General features: G+C 40.5%; 1 protein-coding gene across 3 annotated transcripts in view; it reads left to right on the top strand.

Annotated features, from left to right (window-relative positions):
* stx7 (syntaxin 7) overlaps window positions 1-17084 on the top strand; it is a 46108-nt gene extending 29024 nt beyond the window's left edge. For all 3 annotated transcript variants that reach the window (XM_033021287.1, XM_033021286.1, XM_033021288.1), the window contains 5 exons: window positions 6462-6511; window positions 7408-7501; window positions 12441-12513; window positions 15198-15280; window positions 16207-17084. In XM_033021287.1, coding sequence (XP_032877178.1) covers window positions 6462-6511; window positions 7408-7501; window positions 12441-12513; window positions 15198-15280; window positions 16207-16302 — 396 coding nt within the window. In that variant the 3' untranslated portion in view covers window positions 16303-17084. The remainder of the gene's footprint in view (window positions 1-6461; window positions 6512-7407; window positions 7502-12440; window positions 12514-15197; window positions 15281-16206) is intronic.
* The last annotated feature ends 5196 nt before the right edge of the window (window positions 17085-22280 follow it).

The following is a 22280-nucleotide window of genomic DNA, read 5'->3' as shown; positions in this document are numbered from 1 at the left end:
TTAGAAGGATGAGGGGGATCTTATAGAAACATATAAAATTATAAAAGGACTGGACAAGCTAGATGCAGGAAAAATGTTCCCAATTTTGGGCGAGTCCAGAACCAGGGGCCACAGTCTTACAATAAAGGGGAGGTCATTTAAGACTGAGGTGAGAAAAAATGTTTTCACCCAGAGAGTTGTGAATTTATGGAATTCCATGCCACAGAGGGCAGTGGAGGCCAAATCACTGGATGGATTTAAGAGAGAGTTAGATAGAGCTCTAGGGGCTAGTGGAGTCAAGGGATATGGGGAGAAGGCAGGCACGGGTTATTGATAGGGGACGATCAGCCATGATCACAATGAATGGCGGTGCTGGCTTGAAGGGCCGAATGGCCTTCTCCTGCACCTATTTTTTATGTTTCTATGACAAGCTTTTGCAATTCAATCCCATAAACTGGTGTAAGCTAATAATTATGCTTCTACATTTGCATTTTTCTAAATGCCTTAACATTTCTTTCATGCTTCATATTTTCACCTTGAGACTTGAAGTTAAGAGAAAAGGGGGTTGGGGTAGGAGTTTTTTTAAATCTTTTCAAGTTTGCTTCACCCGTCAACATTTTGGCTACTTTGATTATCTTCATCAACTTTTTTTTAAATGCTTGAATCCTTTTGTCTTGGGTTCTCTTACCAGGGCAAATGTCTTCACACCAAGTACATAAACGAGCCTTGCACCATTATATTCAAGCCTTTCATTTCTTCCATCTTATTTTCTTTCTTTACTCCATCTGACCACCGTAAATTGGAGCAGCACCTCATATTTCGCTTGGGCAGTTTGCCCCCCAGCAGTATGAACATTGACTTCTCTAATTTCAGGTAGTCCCTGTTTTCTTCTCCCCTTCTCAGCTCTCCCTCAGCCCACTCTCCGCCTCTTCCTTTCTTCTTCCCGCCCCCCCCCCCCCCCACCCTCACATCAGTCTGATGAAGGGTCTCGACACGAAATGTTGCCTATTTCCTTCGCTCCATAGATGCTGCCTCACCCGCTGAGTTTCTCCATCATTTTTGTATACCTTCATTGTCCATCTACTGGTTACTTTGTCAGCGCGATAATTACTTTGTTAAATACTATTGATTTGATATGGGTATTATAAATACTGCTGTGACTATGAATTGCTAACCTTATTATTGAAAAGGGGCCCACTAGCTGTCATCTAGTCTTCTGGTACCTTGCCTGTGCAGGGCTCGAAATTAACGGTTGCCCGGGTGCCCCCGCACCCCGCCCGCCCTGATAAGGGCCGCTGCTTGCAAATCCACTACCCGGCGCTTTAAAAAAAAAAACCCTCCCGCACGCCGAGGCCGGGAAGATGGAGGGGGAGGGGGCGGCCTCGGCGTGCTGGAGGGTTTGTTTTGAAAGCGGTTATCCCGTTGTCGGATTTGCAAGCAGCGGCCGCTATCAGGGAGGAGGAGGAGATGGAGCCGCTGCTTGCAAATCCGACAACGGGATAACCGCTTTCAAAACAAACCCGCACGGAGTCTGTGCGGGACCCGTCATTCGCTCCGACACTTCTGAAGCAGCTGCACCAAAGATACTGTAGCTATAGGATCTTTGAGCTGCACCGCTCGGCCCCGCACCTTGCTGTTGGCTGGCGGAGGAGGGAGGCGGTGGCGAGGAAATCCCAACGGCCAAGGCAGTGGGCGATGTTGTCCGAGGAGCGCTGACCTTCCTTCCTCCCAACCCCCCCCCCTCCTCCCCCCTCTCTCTTGTACGCCCCCTCCACCCCCCCCCCCTTAATCCTGGGACCCCTCCTCTACATCCCGCACTGTTATCCATTCCCGCCTCTTCAGTCCTCACTGACATCCCCTGCGCTCCCCTCCCCATCTATCTCCCCCCCCCCCCCATCTATTCATCCTGCGCTGATCACCCTATCCACCTCGCATTAATTCTCTTGCCGCCATACCCCCCCCCACCCCCCCCATCCAGTCTACACTGGTTCCCCAATTCACCCTGTACTTGCCCCTTTCCCATCCATCCTGCACCTCCTCCATCCATCCTGTACTAATCCACGCATTCATCCCGTACTGACCCACCTTCCATTTACCCTGCACCTTCCCCCATTCATCCTGTAGTGATTCCCCATTCATCCTGCACAGACCCTCCGATTCACACTGTACTGACCCCCCCCCCCCACCCCCACATTCATCCTGCGCTGATCTCCCCCCATCCATCCTGTACTGATCCTCCCATTCAAGAAGAATGGGGGGAACAGTCTGAAGAAGGGTCTCGACCCAAAACGTTGCCTATTTCCTTCGCTCCATAGATGCTGCCTCACCCGCTGAGTTTCTCCAGCACTTTTGTCTACCCCATCCATCCCGTACTGAACCCCCCCATTCAACACCACTGACATCCCCCGTGCTCTCCCCTCACAATTTTACCTAGTCCAACCAACACGTACTAATTCACCTGCCTCAATCCATCGATTCTGCACCGACTGCCTTCTAACCACCCCCCCCCCCGCCATCTATCCACCCCGCACTGATTCACACACACCCCCTTCCCTGACCCTATTGTCCTGGAAATGTTTTCAGAGCGAATATTGACTGTTTGATAACGGAATGCAATCAAATGTGTTTTAATTCCCAATGTTATTATTTGTTTTAATCCATAAAGATGGATTAATTAAATTGTGAACACGTGAAACATTAAAACCGCAGTGTTCGATTGTCACTGCTACCGTTGACACGTTATTACAGAATTCATTTTAACGGCTTTTAATATGGAGTATCAGCACTGTAGTTATTTAATGAGCAACATTCACAACTATACGTACGCATATATGTTACCATGGTCCAGGATTTATTGACACAGGTTGATCATACGCTGAATAATCCAACCACATTTTTGTTTGGAAGTGGAAAGAACTAATAGAAATTGCATTAATTGCAATGTGTAAAAAGAGTTGAGATACTGTTATAATTTTGCTGCATGTCATTGTGGGATATATCATGCCTTGATTGGTGAATATGTTTAGTTTGTGACTTTATTTGAAGCAGAAATAATATGTGAATGCTTCATTGCGTATAATTCCGACTGGTAACTACGCGCTTCGTCTGAGCACATTATTGCACGCCTCATGCAAACCGTCTTAAATGACCACCTAAACTGTCATTTGGCAACCTAAAAAGCTGCCAAGATTGCCCGGCTGGCAACAGGGAAAAAAAGTTAAGCGAGAGCCCTGCTGTGGCCAACGAAGATTTAAGAATTTCATTCAGAGCCCCAGCAATCTCTTCCCTTGCCTCGCATAGCAGCGTGGGATAAATGTCATGTGGCACTGGGAGTTTATCCAAGTACCTGACTTTGCCTAGCATTTTACCTTGCCCTTTACTGAATCCTTGGACTGCAATGTCCACTCCTTTTGTGAATACCAGTTCAAAAGTATTCATTTACTTATGGGCCTCACCTATGCCATCTGGCTCCAAGCACAGATCGCCCCTATTGTCCTTAATATGCCTTACTATTTTCCTGGTTATTCTCTTGCCCTTAATATACATAAAATAGCTTCATATTTACCTCAAACTTGCCTGCCAGTGATATTTTGTGACTTCACCTCCTTACACCTTTTATGCTCCTTATAGGCCTCCCCTGTCTAGTTCTTCATTGGTAAGATATTTATTTCTAAGTGTAATGTTTTATATCAGCCCGATCCAGAAATAGCAAGGACTCTGGAATGCTTAAGGAACAACTTGTGCTTGTGTTGCTTGGAGAGGAGAATTAGTATCACCAAACCCACATTTACTGCCACGTGTGTATCTGTTTTATTTTTATCATCAATGCTAACTATTTTAGATACAGGTACAACACTGATTTTCTGACACCCTTGGATCCAGAGCCTTGCCGGATTATCTGTTATGCCGGACCAACAAAGGTCACGCAATAACAATTCAGCAATATACCTCTGACCCACTAATTATTACCCCCTCCCCCCCCTGTCTCTAAAACACCATGAACTGCTAGAAACCTAAATAAAACAAATATTCAATGTAAATTAAATTTACATTAAAATTTGTGTTTCTTACACGGGCATCAGTTAATGAGTTGACCTCGAATGTCCCGATGAGGGTCAGATTGGCGGCCGCCCGTGGGGCCAGAGGATATTTCTTGTGCACCCTTGTAATATTGTCTGACTTAAAGAAGGTGCCGGACCATCAGTTTCCTGAAAATCAGTGGCATTCCTGTATTTATGAATAATGTGAAAGCATTTTAAAAAGGGCTGTTACAGTCAGAACTGACATTTTGAAAATCTAAACTGTAGGTGCCGGAGATCTGAAATTTTGGAAATGAAATATGTAGGTGCTGGAAACCTGAAATAAAACAGAACATGTTGAAAACATCTAGCAGGTCAAACATTATGTGTGGAAAATGAATTTTAAGATTTGACCCAACTTCAAAACTTAAAATTTCACCAGCAGATGATGAAGCAGCAGCATATTGACAATTATTTTAAAGATATTGATCATGTCTCTAGTTTACGTTTTAGATACATTTGCATTGATTCAATATTTGTCTTTTCCTGTGTGTGACTTAAAATGTTGAGTATTGGTTAGTTGGTTATTGGTTAGTTTATACATACCACTTATGCACTGAAAGCAGCCAGAGACTTTCACTACTCAGCAGTTCAGTTGTACTGAAAGATTGCAGATAATTGTGGATCGCTGTCAACAAAAGTTAACCGTTGATGGGTGGGTGATCCTGCACTCCCAGTGACATGATTGAGGACTGACTTCACCAGAGTGAGCAGTAGAGAGGGCATCAGCTCCGTGATCAGTAAGTGACTTCATCAGTCCAGCCACCTTCCTACCTGAAAATAAATCCACTTCTAGTTGGTGGATCGAATGTTCTGGCCCATGTAGCCTAATAGGGTAGTTCTCAAATAAGTTATTTTTGTATATTCTGGCAAACTTGACAACCTGTTTATTGTGTAAACAGCATTTAAGTCGTCTGTAAACAATGGCTTCCACTGTTTCACTTTCAGTATTGAGACATGAGCAATCAGAATATTGAGATTGAACTATTGTGCCAAGATATTAAATGTATTGCTTTCTGATTGGACTAATTAACTAATCTGTCTCTTGAGCATTTTAATAATAGTTTTTCTCCCCTGTTATTGAGATGAATGTATTTTCTGTTAGGTGTTAAAGGTTTTTCATAAACAAGAGCCAAGTTGGAAAATATCAATAGCTTCCCTAAGGAAAATATATACATCTTGTTTATAATTAAAGCTGGTTTGTTCGGCGTCAGATAATTTATTTTTCCCATGTTCACTGTCGGTCAATATTGTAATTTCAAGTGAAAACCAATTTAAATTCAAGAATTGAGAGATATATGCATTTGCAGTGTGATGCGTGGTCAAATAAAGGTCCCAGGTTGAATTTCCGTACATTTACTTGATGGAAGGATGGCTTATATATTACTAGAATTTGGAATATTGGCATAACCTGAATAGTTATGCTCCCAAAACTAAAACATAAAATACTGGAAATGTACAGCAGGTCAAACATGCCTGATCTGCCACTTTAATAATAATAACGGATGGGATTTATATAGCGCCTTTCTAATACTCAAGGCGCTTAAATTGACTTTCAAATTGCGACACCTACAGTTTTTTTTGCTTTGATGTTACAGAATTTTGGGTTCTTATTAAACTTATAATGGGAACATGCCAGTTTGATAGAAGCTGCAAATCATCAACTGGAGAAGGTTTGATGTGGCTACCAGAAAAAACTGGCCTTGAAAGTGGATTGGAATGGTGGAATTGGCGGCTGTACAATCTTACTGATTAGCAGGACAAGCCATTAAAGGCCCATGTGGCTTCCAACTTCTAATTAACATGCATATTAGCCACAGCAGGAGGCCACGATTTATTTAATTGTAACTTCAACTCGACATTCATTCATAGGTGACCTTCAATTCCCCTTCCCCTCAACACCCCCCCCCACCCATGTTACTATATCAAGAACCTATCCACCCCAGCATTATGAATATTCAAAGACTACTTTCAGGAAGAGAGTTCCAAAGAGAAATGCTCTTGAGAAAGAAAACTTTACCTCATCAGTCTTTAATGGATGACTCCTTACATTTAAACAATGTTCCTAGTTCTGGATTTTCTCACAATTGGAAACATCCTCTCCACATTAACCCTCTCAAGATTCCTCGGGATCTGTAGGTTTCAGTCAAGCACCCCTCACTAGAATCATAGACCCATACAGCACAGAAACAGGCCCTTCATTCCCAATGTCATACATCATAGAACCTGATATCATCAATTTGTTTCCCTGCAAAAGCTGAGAAAATTTGTACAGATTTTAAAGAAACAATCAGCATGTCAACTTTACAATAAAATGTATGACATAGTTGTGCATCGCACTATGTATCACTGGATATTTTGATGCACATTTAATTTTTTTCCCATCTTTTATTTATTTTTCAGACGGGTGCGCCTGACAGTCAAAGAGGCGAGATTCTGCTGTCTCTTGAAACGTAAATATTATGTTTAGTTGCACCAATTATGTATACAGTAATACAACATTTATTTTCTTGCAGCAGTCCATCCAATTACATTGTTCTAATTCAATTGATGACCAATACCTACACCAAATAATGAAATTCAGAGTAGCGTTGTTTCATAGGCCAACTTATTTAGTTGGACTGAAAAATACATAAACAGCACAGTAGACTGTACATATTTATAAGGGGTTTCATTTTGTGCGGGGACATTAAATAGCTAATCAGATATGACAATATATATTGATCAAAACTATTGAGATTATTTTAAATAGGAGTTATATTTCATGATATAAGATGTAAAGCATTACCTTATGTTTAATGTTTCCCTCACCTCTTAAAGTTATATGGATTAACTTCTTAAATTAAATTCTGTGCTTTTCAAAATAAATGTATACATGTGAAGCTTGTTTATATTTACGTTTATGTATTTTGCACTTTATAAAAGGTTTTAAATAGTTCAATAATAAATTCAATTTTCTGGTTTGCTGAATTCTTCAACATAATATAGCTGTTCTAGTTATAATGTGCTCTCTCCAACTCCCGACCCTCCCCCCCAATATTGACATTTGATGGCATCAGCAGAAATAGCTTAATATTAACTTTTCACTTTGTCTCTTGGCTGTAAAACTTGAATCTTATCATTTGTTTAGATTTGATCACCATCAGACTTTGTTGTGGCTGATTTAGTTGAATATATTTGAAGATCTGGAGGGAAGAACAGTAAATATTTCAGGTTGATGAACCGATAAGGTTAGAGATAACCAGCTTTCAGATACACAGTATGAAGTGTTAAAGTCTGGTAGGGTGGAGAGTAGCATAAATTAAATGACTTGAGTATTAATACTTGATTTCAATGTTTTATATTGTAGTCCGAATCAGTTTCAAGATCAAGTAGAAGATGGGATTACAGAAGAAGACCTGGAGCTCATTAAAGATAGGGAGAATGCTATTCAGCAACTGGAGGTATGTTGCTTGTAATAGATAATGCTTGATGGTATTTTCACTAGATGACTTGATGGGTAACACTTTTCTGGCACAATATTTCTAATGCTGAGAATTATGTGATGTGGATTGAAACCATTTATTTAAAAGAAAGTAGTGCTGGAGTAACTCAGCAGGTCAGGTATTTTCCAGCACATTCTGTTTTATTTTGTATTGCATCTTGGGCTGTGGGCCGAGCATCGAAAATGTGTCTAGAATTTAACTTTCGTGACCCATTTCTGGGAACTACTTGAAATTTTGCACAGCTTTAGATAAAATATAAAAGGGTCATAACTCATCAGTGCCAAAAGTTGCACAATAATTAATTAAGCTAATTAGAAAATGAAATTGAAAAAGTACACGCCATCTAGTGTCCAATGCTCATATTACTCCATGGGGAGCCTAATTCCGTGCTGCTGTCTATTTAAACCATATATTAATATCATATCATATCTATATACTTTTAAAACTCTGTGTGGGTGTGTGTGTGTCATTTTTCCTGTGAAACGTATCTCCTCGAAAACCAGATGCCGAAACGGGGACATTTTTACATATTTCAGTAGAGATTTTCCTTGTGATTTTAGAAATCCACTCCTCTGCACATTTGGTACATTATTTTCCCAACTTATTAATTTAAATTGTTGACCAATCTGACCTTTTTTTTAAATCTGACCTCTGCCCAGCTGCTGACGTTACAAAAACAGTGAATTTTTAACATCTTCTAGTAGAAATTTTCCTTATGATTTCAAAAATCCACTCTATAAATTTGGTCAATTATTTCCCGAGATATTTACTAAAAGTTATCACCAAACTGACATTAAAAAAAAAAATAACGGTTGCCCAGCTGCTGACCTCACAATGCCTTTCCTCGTGGCCCAGCTCGCTCGTGCCCCCCCCCCCCCGCTCTAGATTAATGCAGCTGCTGTCAACACGAATGCGCAGTTTTCCAGGAGGTACATTACCACTCTTCCCCCCCCCCCCCCTCCGTTCTTCAAACTGCGCAGAAAGAACGAGCGTTCTGCAGATTGGGAGGTCACCGGAGGTCACAGCCGGTCATCGGAGGCCACCGGCTTGCTTCTGAATCCTCTCCGTCTCCCCCGCCCGATGGTAGAACATGGTGGCGGCGGCCGTTATCGTTGCGCGGGGCACGCGATGAGAAGGTGCCCCTCGCGGCCATTACGCCCTCTGGGAAACCTGCCCCCGGCGCAGAGAGTGAAGTCACACCCCTCCCTCCCGCTGCAAACTGAACGCGCTGCCAGTCGCGCCGCTCGCAAGGTCTTTGAAAAAAACCTTGTGAGCGGGCAAGCGAGCTTTGAAAAAAACCTTGCGACCCCCCCACTCTTTCTCTCCCCTCTCTCCCCCACTTCTCTCTCTCCCCCACCTCTCTCTCTCTCCCTCTCTCCTCTCTCCCCTCCCCTCCTCTCTCTCTCCCCCCCTCTCTCTCTCCCACCCTCTCTCTCTCCCCCCCCCCTCTCTCTCTCCCCCCCTCTCTCTCTCCCCCCCTCTCTCTCTCTCCCCCCCCTCTCTCTCCCCCCCCCTCTCTCTCCCCCCCCCTCTCTCTCCCCTCCCCCTCTCTCTCTCTCCCCTCTCTCCCCTCTCTCTCTCTCCCCCCCCCCTCTCTCTCTCTACCCCCCCTCTCTCTCTATCTCCCCCTCTCTCTCTCCCTCTCTCCCCCTTCTCTCTCTCTCCCTCCTCTCTCTCTCTCCCCTTTCAATTCAATTTCAATTAAAAAACTTTATTGGCATGATTAAAAAACATTGTTATATTGCCAAAGTATAAAACATGACATACATGTCTCTCTCTCTCTCTCCCCCCACTCGCCCCCCCCCCCCCCCCCCCGCAACCGCGCGTTGGGGGAACAGACCCAACGGGTCTGCACTTGGTCTAGTATCTATTAAAACTGTGGGTGTGTGTGTCATTTTGCATTTGAAACGTATTTCCTCGAAAACCAGATGTTGAAACGGGGAAATGTTTACATATTCCAGTAGAGATTTTCCTTGTGATTTAGGAAATCCTCTGTACATTTGGTTCATTATTTTCCCAACCTTTTAATTAAAATTGTTGACTAATCTGACCTTTTTTTCAATCTGACCGCTGCCCAGCTGCTGACGTTACAATAAGAGTGAAATTTTTAAATCTTCTGGTAGAAATTTTCCTTATGATTTCAAAAATCCAATCCCCTATAAATTTGGTGAATTATTTTCCGAGATATTTACTAATATTTATAACCAAACTGACATTTAAAAATAAATTAAGGTTGCCCAGCTGCTGACCTCACAATGCCTTTCCTCTTGCCCCCCCCCCACCCCCGCTCTGGATTAATGCAGCTGCTGTCAACGCGCATTTGCAGTTTTCCATGAGGTACGTTAGCCCCCCCACCCCCCCCCCCGTTCTTCAAAAGGTGCAGAAAGATCGAGAAAGTTCTGCAGCAAAGCTCCTACAGCTCAGCTCCACTATAGGATCTTTGTTCTGCAGATCACGAGCTCTGAGGTAAAGATCCTATAGGATCTTTGGTCAGAGGCGCCCACGCGCTGAAGAAGTTTTCTCACTGCCCGTGCAGCTTGTGAAGCCACGACCCTCCCAGCAAGGTTAGCATTACCTATATTCCTTCGAAACAATAGACAATAGGTGCAGGAGTAGGATAAACCTTGCTGTTGTTTTGATGTAATTAGGAGGCAGCCATGATCCCAGGGTGCTCGCTGCCTAGCTACCATGAAACAAAGTGCGTGATTGGTCAATTGGCGTCCGACGCAATGTCAAACGTACATTGATTGGACAATTACTACTCAGAAAATTTGAGGTTTTTCCTCATATTTTAAAAATATGTGCAGGTTTTGTTCTTGACGAGTTTCAGGTATGATTTCTATAATAATTTTACACAATATGTTAAAAATTCAGGTGATTTGGGTCACGAACAAACAAAAAAGCACTGCCCACAGCCTATCTGCAGTTGTGTGTCTACATACACGTTACTTATTGGTTTTCTTGTATGTTAATACTACAACATTGATGTGTTGGTGAGTTTCTCAGTGGCCCCCGGACCAAAATACATTTAATTTTAATAGTGAGAGAAATCTATGACCCCTTAGGACTTGAATTTACATTTGCATTTACGTTACTGCTAAAATCACATATATAGGTTGTAATTGGAACGGGTATGGAAATACCAGGTCCCCATCTGTCCATTCCTTCTACAGATGCTGCCTACCCTGCTGAGTTACCCCAACACTTTGTATTTTGTTGCAATATTTAATTCCTTGTTTTGATTGCCATAATCATTCCTTGAAAATGTCCATCAGATTGTACTTGTGCATTTCAGTTTGTGCTATCATTCATCTAATTGGTGTCAATGCTATGTGCTTTCAAATAGACTTTTTAATTTTCTCTTTTACTTTTATCTGCTATTTTGGCTTTATTTGCTATTTCAGTTATGCCTCATTTCTGTCTGTTCCTACCACACTGATTTTTCATTGTGCACAATGCATTCTTGCACTATTGCCGTATCGTTTTATCTAACTTTCTAAATTTCCCCTCTCAACCATACCCCTTCTACCATTTAATTTTAACCTTGTCTACAGCCCTAATTATTCAATTTGACAGAACACTGGTCCTAGACAATTCGAGTGAAGACCACTCTAATAGAACAGCTCCTCTTCCCCCAATATTCGTGCCATTGCCACAAGACTTAAAATCCACTTATCCCACATAAGTCCTGATCCACACATTCAACTCTCCAATCTAATTGATCACAGACCAATTTACAAATAGCTCGGGTAGTAATTCAATGATTATTACGATGGTTCTATTTTAATTTAGATCTTGCTTGCTCAAACCCATCTGCTGTACTTCCTTTGTTGGTCCTATGTGTGCCTATTGGATCTATCCTCTCCCACACCTTTCCTCCTTAGACTTGAGGAAATGACCTTAATCCTGGTACTCGATGGGCATCACAGCCTACAAGTTTGTGACTAGAGTGAACAGTTTCCATCCAGTATCCATTCCTGTAAATATATTTTCCCCTATCACAACGTTTCATTCCACCAACTTGTATGGCTCTCTTCACTATGTTGTGATGGTTTGTTTGCTCATTATCCTGGAGCCCTGTTCATATTTACAGGGTTGCAACAAATGTACAACCCATGTGCGGTTAGGCTCTTTCAATTCAACATTCCGGATCCCTATACATGCCTCTTGGCATATTCTCTTATCCAGAATGTTAATAAAATATACAGTTATAAAACTGTATGGCAGAAATAGGGCCTTTGACCCACTATGCCCATGCCTATCTTTTTGCCCATCTACATTGATCCCATTTGTCTATATTAACGTATCGATCTAAATGCCCTTTAAACATAATACATAATAATTGTGTAAGAAAGAACTGCAGATGCTGGTTTAAATTGAAGATAGACATAAAATGCTTCAGGAACTCGGCGGGATAGACAGAATCTCTGGAGACCATCTCTGAAGAGGGTCTCGACTCGAAACGTCACCCATTCCTTCTCTCCAAAGATGCTGCTGAGTTACTCCAGCATTTTATGTCTAACATAATAATTGTATCTGATCCCACTACCACTACTGGCGGAGCATTCCAGGTATCAACCACTCTGTGTTTTCAAACAAAACTAACCCTTGAGATCCCTTTTAAAACTCATTCCTCTCACCCAAAACCTATGCCTTCTTATTTTTATACCCCATCCATGGAAAGAAGATTTTGACCATCTACCCTGTGTATGTTTCTCATAATCTTGTATGTTTCTGTCAAGCCACCCATCAGTCTAATTCATTCCAGGAAAAAACAAATTGAGCCTACCCAATCTCTCTCCATAATAATCTGCTGAATCTTCTGAACTAGAAGATGTTACTGAAGCATTTCTTAAATTTAATAAACTGCTATAAACATAATGCCACTTCATTTCAGTCTGATATCCTGGATATTAATGAAATATTCAAAGACTTGGGAATGATGATTCATGAACAAGGAGACCTAGTCGGTAAGCATCTGGTTTTCCAATTGTGTTTTGATTGTGTAGTCTTGTGTTATTTTTTATATAGATGCAGCAATTAAAAAATATAGAAAATATTGTTGGTAGTAACAGTATCTTTGATCAATTTTGAGATGGCGTATAATTATTTGTAGTTTGTAGTATTTCTAGAATTTATTACTTTTTAACTCCCTTTTAAAATTTAACACTTTAACTTCCCTTCCCATACTGACCTTTCTGTCCTGGCCACCTCCATTGCCAGAGTGAGGCCACATGCACATTGGAGGAACAGCACCCCATATTTTGCTTGGGAGGTTTACAACCTAGTGGTATAAAATTTGAATTATTTAATTATAAGTAACTTCTACTAACACTTCCCTCACCTGTCCTCCCCTTTCCCCTTCCTCCACCTTAGTAATTTAACCAGTTCCACAGCTTGCACAATGTATCCCTCTTGAGATCACACCTTCCCCAGCCAACAATTGGCTTACCAGGGAACTACCCTGCCTGAGGTCATCTGTTGCCAGCCCTCATATATCCTGATCATTTCACACCTCCAGTTCAGTTCTCCTCACCTCTTGTTGCAGTTGGCTGCACAGACTAGCATAGCCACAGTCTCCTCATCCTATTGTGCCTTTTAGCAGCTAATTTAAAATGATAGGAATAAAAACTACTTGTTGATGTTGCCCTATGTCATTGAACATGGATCATGGAACTGGGACAGTGCCTTCTGCCCACAATATCTGTGCTGAACGTGATGCCAAGAACAACTCTTATCTGCCTACACATAATCCATATCCCTCCATTCCCTGCTTATCCATGTGCCTATTCCCAAATACCTTAAATGCCATAATTGTATCTGCCTTCACCAATATCGCCAGCAGTGTGTCTAGGCACTCGCCGCCCTCTGTGTAAAACAAAACTTGCCCCACATATCTCCTTTAAACTTTACTATTCTCACTTTAAAGCTATGCCTTCCAACATTTGATATGTCCATCCTGCTTGTCAGCCAAAATTCTGCATTTATACTAAACTTCATTTTACAGTTAAATCTTGATAAAAAAAAAGTGTTTGAGTGATGTCTGAATCATGTGAAATGGAACAATTCCTGTGGACAGGTTAATAGGGCTAGGTGTTTAAGAGATATGTTGATGGACTATGCAAAGAAATTTAAAGAAGTGAAAGCGAAAAGGTGAGCTCAGGTCAAAGCCAAGGCATATGTGGATTGGTGCACTAGCTATTCAAGCCTGAGACTTGTGGAGGGCTGAGTCTTACCACTAGGGGGCTATAATTGGAAACCGTGAAGTACTTTTTTGTGTGTGAGCTTTTGGTGACTAAAGGGCCTGTCCCACTTACGTGTCCTTGGCACGCAAATTACGCGACCTCGTCGTCGCGTTGAGGCGCATGGGCATCGTATGGCCGGTCCCACTGAGAAGCGCGGAGGGGTATGTAGTTGTGCGCGACATCGCGCGGGGAACCAAAATTTTTGTAGCGAACGATCTTCGCGTGCCAATGGCCTGTCGCGTAACTGACAGCCAAAGTGGGACAGGCCCAAGACCCTGGCGCGACGCAACGTCTCACCTCCAACAGCAGCAGAAGCAGGCAAACGATCGCCGAACTCTGCATGGGGCTCACGGCCGTTGCAGTCCGGATCCGCCCCCACTCTACTCCCAGAGCGGGGCCGAGACTTTCAGACTGAAGAAGAGTCTCGACACGAAACGTCACCCATTGCTTCTCTCCTGAGATGCTGCCAGTCCCGCTGAATTACTCCTGCATTTTGTGTCCATCTTCAAATGACGTCACGCGCTCCAGACGGCTGTGCGGGCGCATGAAATCGCGCGCAACCTTCGCGGGACCGGCGCGCGTCAACGCGACCATGAGGTCGCGTAATTAGCATGCCAAGGACACGTAAGTGGGACAGGGGCTTTAGGTTAAAGTTTATTTCAACGTCACAATATTTAAAGTTTTTGTGAAGGAAGCAATTAAAATAATCAGGATAAATAAGGGCAAACTTTTAAAAAGCCCGAGAAGCAAAGTAAAGAAAATTGAGATTCAGTGATATGAATGGCATGCATTTTGAAGTTGATCTTTCTCTAAATTAAAAATCTGGTATTAAAGTCCATAAATTATAGTGCAGTTATATGTGTAACTATCTGCAATTAAAATATAGGAGTCATGAGTTCCAAATATATGTCTATAACTGTGAAATTCTAACATGCTTGGTGTGTAATGGAAAAATACAAGATTATACAGAAACAGCAAGCTGCCTGATGTGGGATATGTCAACATACTGCTCCCTTTTTCCTGCATTACCCAGAATCAGGAGTTATGGGCTTCAATTCACTGCTATTCAAAACATTTGTACGTAATTCAAGTTGGCATTTCATTTTCTAAATGAAATGCTCTCACTTTCTAAATGAAATGCTAAGCTGAGGTAATAAGATTTATTGCTCCATTTAGAAACGAAAAGGGAAGTGTCTGTTTAATATTAATCTCCCCATTATCTGTCTATAGGCATCATAACTGTACTGTAATTAATTATTATATGTATTCACAAGTGACTATACTTTGAAGGGTAACAATACTGTGAGCATTGTGTAATGACAGGACGAATTGAGAAATTAATAGTGCAGGTTAAATTTCTGAACATATTAATATTTTTTAGTTTCAATGATTATTTACTCTTTTTGTAGACAGCATTGAAGCCAATGTGGAAACTGCTGAAGTACATGTTCATGAAGCAAACCAGCAACTCAGTAGGGCAGCTGAATATCAAGTAAGGCCTTTTCTGAATAACAAATGGATTATGGCATTTGAGAATGAAAATTTACACCTGGAAAACATTCATTATTTTTGATCTAATTCAAAGCAAAATAATCATGGTCTGCTGCGAAACTGTTCGCCTGCATTATGCGAAGTTTATTGTACAGTGTTTAATCTCTACATAAGATCTACATACTGATGAATTTGTGTGTTTTTTAGGAACACAATCTGAACAAATTAGTTAGGAGCACATTGAGTTCCTTTGGCCTACTCAGCCATTTAATAAGATGATAGCCGATCCAATTGAACCACAACAACACAATTTGCCTATACCTCAACGCTTTCAGCTACTTGCTTATCAAGGTACTATTTACCACTACTGTTAAAATATTCAAGAAGTCCACTTCCAATGTCCATTTAAGGAAAAAACTTCCATAGACTCATAACTCTGCAAGGGAATACAAAATCACCTCAGCTGTCTTAAATTGGTAATCCCTTGATTTTAAGCATTGGCCCTGTTGCGATCAGGTTATATCTTGCTCATTATATTCCAATGGAAAATAGCTTGCAAAACCTTTCCTCATAAGACATTGCAAATCTTTACCCCTTCACTTAACCTATTAATATTCTGTTTGCATATGTATGTCCTCTTCACAACTTAATTTCTTAACTTCCTTTGTGTCATCAACAACTTTAGCAACCAGACCTTTGGTCCCTTCGTCCAAATCATTTATTGCAAATTGTTAAAAAGTTCACACCTTGCATTCCTTAATTTTTTTCATCCAGCAAATTTACCCTATATTCGGTTAGGGAGTCATTCATTTATCCATCGCAGAATGTTAGTTCTTATGCAATAAGCTTTTATTTTTTGCATTAAATTTTTCTTTTATCACTTTCAATTTTATTTAAATATAAATTTACTTGTTATACTTCCCATAGCGCAAATCCCGTAAGAAAATCTGCATCTTAATTATCGTGTTGCTCATCCTTGCTGTGGTGGTGGGACTCATTATCTGGGCAACAGTGAAGAAATGAAGTCAGAAGATTAAGCAAAGTCATTGCACTCGAATGCTGGTTAGCATTAAACATCAACATTTATTATTTACTGAAGACAAATACTTTATTCAAATACATTTAGGAATTAAATATGCAATATGTGCTTTCTAACAATGTAATCGAAATTGTTTTGTAATTCAAACTGCCATGCTTCACTAATTCAGATGCCACTGTTTAAATGCTCAGGTCAAAACATAATTTGGATATTTTTTTTGTTCTGCCAGGTTGCCATAACTTAATTGCTAAGATCTGCAGACTATTGTAGATTTATTTTAGTTTGACCTGAGTAATGGGCAAAAGTCATTCCATTAGGCATAAGAAGATGGACCAATGCCAAAATGGACACTTCAGTTTTCCATTAAAATGATGCCACTAATCTCTTATGTTTTGCTCATCGACAGCTTTGATTTCATGGTTGTCCAAACAAATCATTAAATGAAGTAATAATGCACTTAGTCTTTATCAACTGTGTATCTACAGTCGTCTACTGAAAGTTAACTCGCAATTACCTTGTGTTTGCAATATTTGCACTGAATACAACCAGTCTGACTGTACCATATGCACCCCTTTGTATTGTGTGTTAACTTAATGAACAATACAGAATATACTATATTTGTATTCCAAGGGATGTATTAAACATTTTAATACACTCAAAATGACACAACTTCTGTGCTTCTACATAGTTTTGCAATTTTGGATTTAAAATTAGACTGAATGGTATAAAAATCCAAATGCTACTTAAATAAACTTTGTCAATATAATAGTTCTTTTTGCTGTCAACCAAGTTTAAACAATGTGGCAATAGAAGAATATTGGAATTCACAAAATAACTGCAATCTGTCAAGCATTTGCTGATACACTAATCTGAATAATCAAATATTATTAAAAGTTCTCCACTTCCATGGTTCAGTATAACTCGAATGACATTTGGAACTCAACACCAGATTAAAGGAATGACTGGGACGGTGGTTTTATCCTGATGGACTGCAGTGGTTTATAAAGGCTTTCCATTAAAAACTTGAGCTCTATCAATGCCTGTTCTGCCACCTTCCATAGACCTTAAAAATTGAGACAATTTTTGTTTTTACCGTTCATAGAGTAAAACACAACAATGTCAAGGGACATGTATTAGACTGGATAATCTTCAGCAAAGACTTCTGTGGAAAGAACAGTGAATGAGACCCAATCAAATGCAACACTTGGGCATAACCAGTGCATACAGGACCATTCTGATTTTCCAGCACTCTTTGTTCCAGAGCCTTGCCGGATTTTCTGGTTTGGCTGGACCAACAGAGGTCACGTAATAATGATTCAACAATACACATCTGACCCATTAATTATATCCCTCCCGTGATTCTAAAGCACCACGGACTGCTAAAAACTTAAATAAAACAAATATCAAATATCAATTAAATTTACAGCGACACTTGCATTTCTTGCACGGGCAGCCCAGGCAGCATTTGACAAGTTGATCTCAGAAGTCCAGATGAGGGTTAGATTGGTGGCTGTCCGCTGACCTCTGCCGACCTGAGATTTGCCGAATCTGCCGTAAATGTAAACGAACGTTCACGTCTGCCATCCAACACAGGACTCCGAGAGGTCCACCTAGGCCACTGGGAGGCTGAGATACCAGCCCACAAAGTTGGCCTCGGAGGTCGGCTATGGGAACAGATCTATCGGCTCCGGCCGGGCTGGAGTTCCAGAGGTCCGGCTGCAGGAGGCAAACTTGAGCCGCAAAACGGCTGTAGAAGTCCCAATACTGTCGAGATCAGCAGCCTCGCCCGGCCTAGGTACCACATTTCTGAGGGGACTCTGTGGGAAATTTCAAGTACACTCTCATAATTTTGACCGGACCATCAGTTGCCAGAAAATCAAACCAGGTTTGACAATTTGATGCACCAGCATCCTGGTGTCAACCTCTTATGTGGGCTTCAGTTGGTGTTAATGTCTTTCACTCGGCTGACAACACAAACATCCATAGAGTTCCCTTCATTCAGCTGAGAGTCTATCCACACTGAGCCTGCATGAGATTAAAACCAGCTCAAAAATAGTAATCCCATTCAGATGAATGCAAGTAATTGGCTAGGAGAAAGGTAAGTGAAACTTTTCAGCTCATGGTTTGTTCAAATATTTTGTTTTTAAATGCTTTGTTTTACACTGGGCAGTAAAACAAAAAGCCCAACTTTTGTTAAGTCCTGTGATTCAGGATTCACAAACATTTGGTTACTTTTACAGCAGTGAGCTTAAAAGTGTATGGTGGCACAGGTGAGAGTGCATGTGTGGTGCCCTAGCTATCAAAGCCCATCGGATTTCTGTGACTGGGAGCAAAGATGACATCTCTAGCTAGATTCTACTATGGTGAAGTACTGGTAACCAGGCTTCAAGTGCATCAGGATCACTGGAGGAAATTACTTGGCTCAAAGATGATCTCAGGTTGGTGGATATCTGCCCCACTCTGTTTCTTGAAGTTGCCTTCATCTAGAAACATAGAAAATAGGTGCAGGAGTAGGCCATTCGGCCCTTCGAGCCTGCACCGCCATTCAATATGATCATGGCTGATCATCCAACTCAGTATCCTGTACCTGCCTTCTCTCCATACCCCCTGATCCCTTTAGCCACAAGGGCCACATCTAACTCCCTCTTAAATATAGCCAATGAACTGGCCTCAACTACAAAAAATATTTCTAAAGTATCTAGATTTCCTGGCACAAAGCCAACATAACAGTTCCCAGTGTCTGCGACCTATGTTATATAATTGGAATTGTGCTCAGAAAAACAAACCATTTAAATATACCTATTTAATAAAAACAGAAACATCTTAAATGATAGATAAGTCTTTAGCTATAGAAAATGCTGGACTTTGGCAAACATGAGATTGCAACCCAAATGAGAAAGAATTTACTAAACTTTGTTAAATAAGACAATGCAGAGGGTGTGCAGAATTATTTTGTCAGCATTTGTCAGTATATTTAAAATATACAGTATTGTCTTATGTTAGATTCACTAGGAACGTATGTTGCTATCCAAGAGACAGTTTAGATCCCTGCCCCCGGAATATATTTCTCTGGTCTAGAAGGGTATGAAATCGAAATACACAAAATACACCCTAACACTGAATTTTCCCAGGTCGACAAGATGAGTTTTCAATTTTACCAAAGTTCATCCAGACATTTGATAATATTTGGTAGTTTACAAAGCAACTCTGAAAGCAACTGTCATTGGCTTATGTAGATGAGGCTCTTGCCTTCATAGTATTAAATGGAACAAAAATATTCCTATTAAAACAAAATGCCTTTTTATGTGGAGTAAACTTGTAATGATTTTAAACCACTTTAGTTGACGGATGTCAATGAGAAATGCAGCTCAAGAATTGTAGACATAGTATTTCAAACAATATAGTGAAAGGTTAATAAATAAAATCTTTTGATATGAGCTAGTAAATATATGGAAAGACTCGCCATGGTAAATCAGAGGGTTAAAATAATCCGTTTTTATTAGTTTATCATCATTAGTTTATAAACTAGTATCTCATTTGTGATATCTTGAATTGGTGATAAACTAAGCCACATTTCTCTAATGTTTGAGTATGTAAATAATTGTTTTCCCAGAATTGCAACGATCCATGGATATATGTTGGCAAAAGCATGAGAAATGCTTAAAAAACAGCATATTAGCCTTTGTCAATTTGGTAATAAGATCTTTTAAAATATACTGATTGTTGTTTGTGAAGTTATTTTGATTTTTTTTTAAATCAAACATACTCAGTAAAATGTAGACACAAGGAACTACAGATGCTGGTATACAAAAAAATAAGACTAAGTGCAGGAATAACTTAACACATCAGGCAGCATCCCTGGAGAACGGATAGGCGACGTTTTGGGTCGGGACCATCTTCCGAATGGCGATGTTTTGGGTCGGGACTTTTCAGACTGAAGATTGGTCCCAACCTGAAACATCACTTATCGGTGTTCTCCAGAAATGTTGCCTGATCAGCCGACTTACTCCAGCACTTTGTTTTTGTTTATTCAGTAAAGTTCTTTGCCACTATGTGTTGATGAGTTCATCTCAAATCACAGGGTAAAATGTAATGGTCTTTCTGAAGATGAGCAATCTAATTAAGCAGTGTTTTTGTTTTGAAGGAAACCATAGGAAGGTGTTAAGAAAGTTTTAATTGTACTGAGTCATTAAGAAAACATCGCTGCCCCACTGCCTGACAATAGAATAAACCAATAATGTTAGATTTCTACTGTTCCTTCTCCAGTTCCCCACAGGCCAGAATGAAACAGCCAATGACTTGAACCTGTAATGCTTGCAATAGATTATCCTAAACTCACTGTGCAGTTGACTACTTCTGATGTAATTAAAATATGGAACTTTGCGCAGATCTTAAAGATGCAACGATTGGGCTATATTGATGACTTGTTTTTCTGTGCCACATTGTATAAGCAGCTGGCATTGACTGGGCTGAAGGAGATTCAAGTATACATGATGAAAAGATCAATCAGTTTAAAGAAAAATGCAAAGCAGGAGACAAAGATAATAATGAGGACCAACAGTGGAAGCCAAGGGAAGGGTGGGATATTAATGGCGAGAATTGGCTGAATATTGATGCTGTGCATTATTGATTGGATAATGTTAATAGACAAGACATATTATGGATTAGTGAGGTTAATTGATGCGTGGGAGGTTGTGCCAGTGAGTTTTATTTATCTTGCCTTGGAGGTGTTTACCAGTGATTCTAATGATAAGGGATTGCATCTTATTAGCACTGCAAAGTTCATGTTCTTTAGTGTTGAAGGTTCTGTTAGATATCAATGTTTAATGGGTCTCTTGGGTGAAAGATGTTTTGTCTAGCCCAGTTCACCTTTTTATTTAGCACCTTAAATTCTCAGGAGTTATCCTTCATGATGTGGTGTAACTTATTTTCCATTTTAGAGATGCATCACTGAGTTTGAACAAAATTTTGTCTTGCTGATGAACAAGGCCAAATGTTTAACGAATCAAAAGTTGGTGGGTTATGTATGAATGTGATTAGTATTTGTTTTGATCCATTTTAGTATTTTACCCCTTAGCTAAGGATTTAGTGTTCTCTTAACATGGTTTGTTTCAAATTATCTCATTTCATGTGACATAGAAGGTAATGATTTCACTACTAAGTCTATGCCAGCTCCTAGATCAATCCTATCAATCCCATTACACCACTTATTTCCCAAAACTTGTTCACTCTCGCATGCCCATCAAATTCACCTTTATTCTCTTACCATTCCCCCACACAAGTAGTTTAGAGGAACCAATTAAACTATCAACTAGGATGCATTCGGGTGTGGTGGAAAACACATCATTAGGAGAAAACCCACATGGTCAGTGGGACAGCACAAGAGACCTTTGATGCTGGAGCTGTGAAGCAGCAGCTTCACCTGCTGAGCCATTGTGCCAGCCAAACACTGTTCTGTTCTTGCATTAAATATGATATCCCTGTATTTGCACTATATTCCTCAATCCTAAGGGAAGCTTGATTAGTCAGTAAAAGATGAAAATGTTTTAGAAAAAAATCTGAGTCAGTGGTAAACTGATTGTTTTAATTGCATGTTGTACAGTGAATTTATGATTTTGCAGGTGTAGAAACTAGTCTTTCTTCCATGTAACTTGGGTAAGCAAATGTTATTAGCCTTTTAAAAAAAAATTTAAAAAGGTAATTAGAAGTTAATTTGTGAATGTGCCTGCACACACAGTGGTTGTCTTTTAAGTAAAAGTTTATTTCCCTTTTATTGTACGCACGTTTTGGAAGTTTTGACTCATCAATAAGCTATATTTAGCACATAGAACACTACAGCACAGGAACGAATCCTTCGGACCACAATGTTTGTGCTGAACATGATGCCTAGTTAAACTGATCTCATCTGCCTGTGTATGATCCATATCTGTCTATACCCTGCACTTCCATGTGTTATTTAAAT

This window comes from Amblyraja radiata, chromosome 5, assembly GCF_010909765.2.
Source record: "Amblyraja radiata isolate CabotCenter1 chromosome 5, sAmbRad1.1.pri, whole genome shotgun sequence".
In the NCBI taxonomy this organism is placed as follows: Eukaryota; Metazoa; Chordata; class Chondrichthyes; order Rajiformes; family Rajidae; genus Amblyraja; species Amblyraja radiata.
The sequence above is the reverse complement of the archived record's forward strand: the minus strand, read 5'-3'. Positions and strand labels throughout refer to the sequence as shown.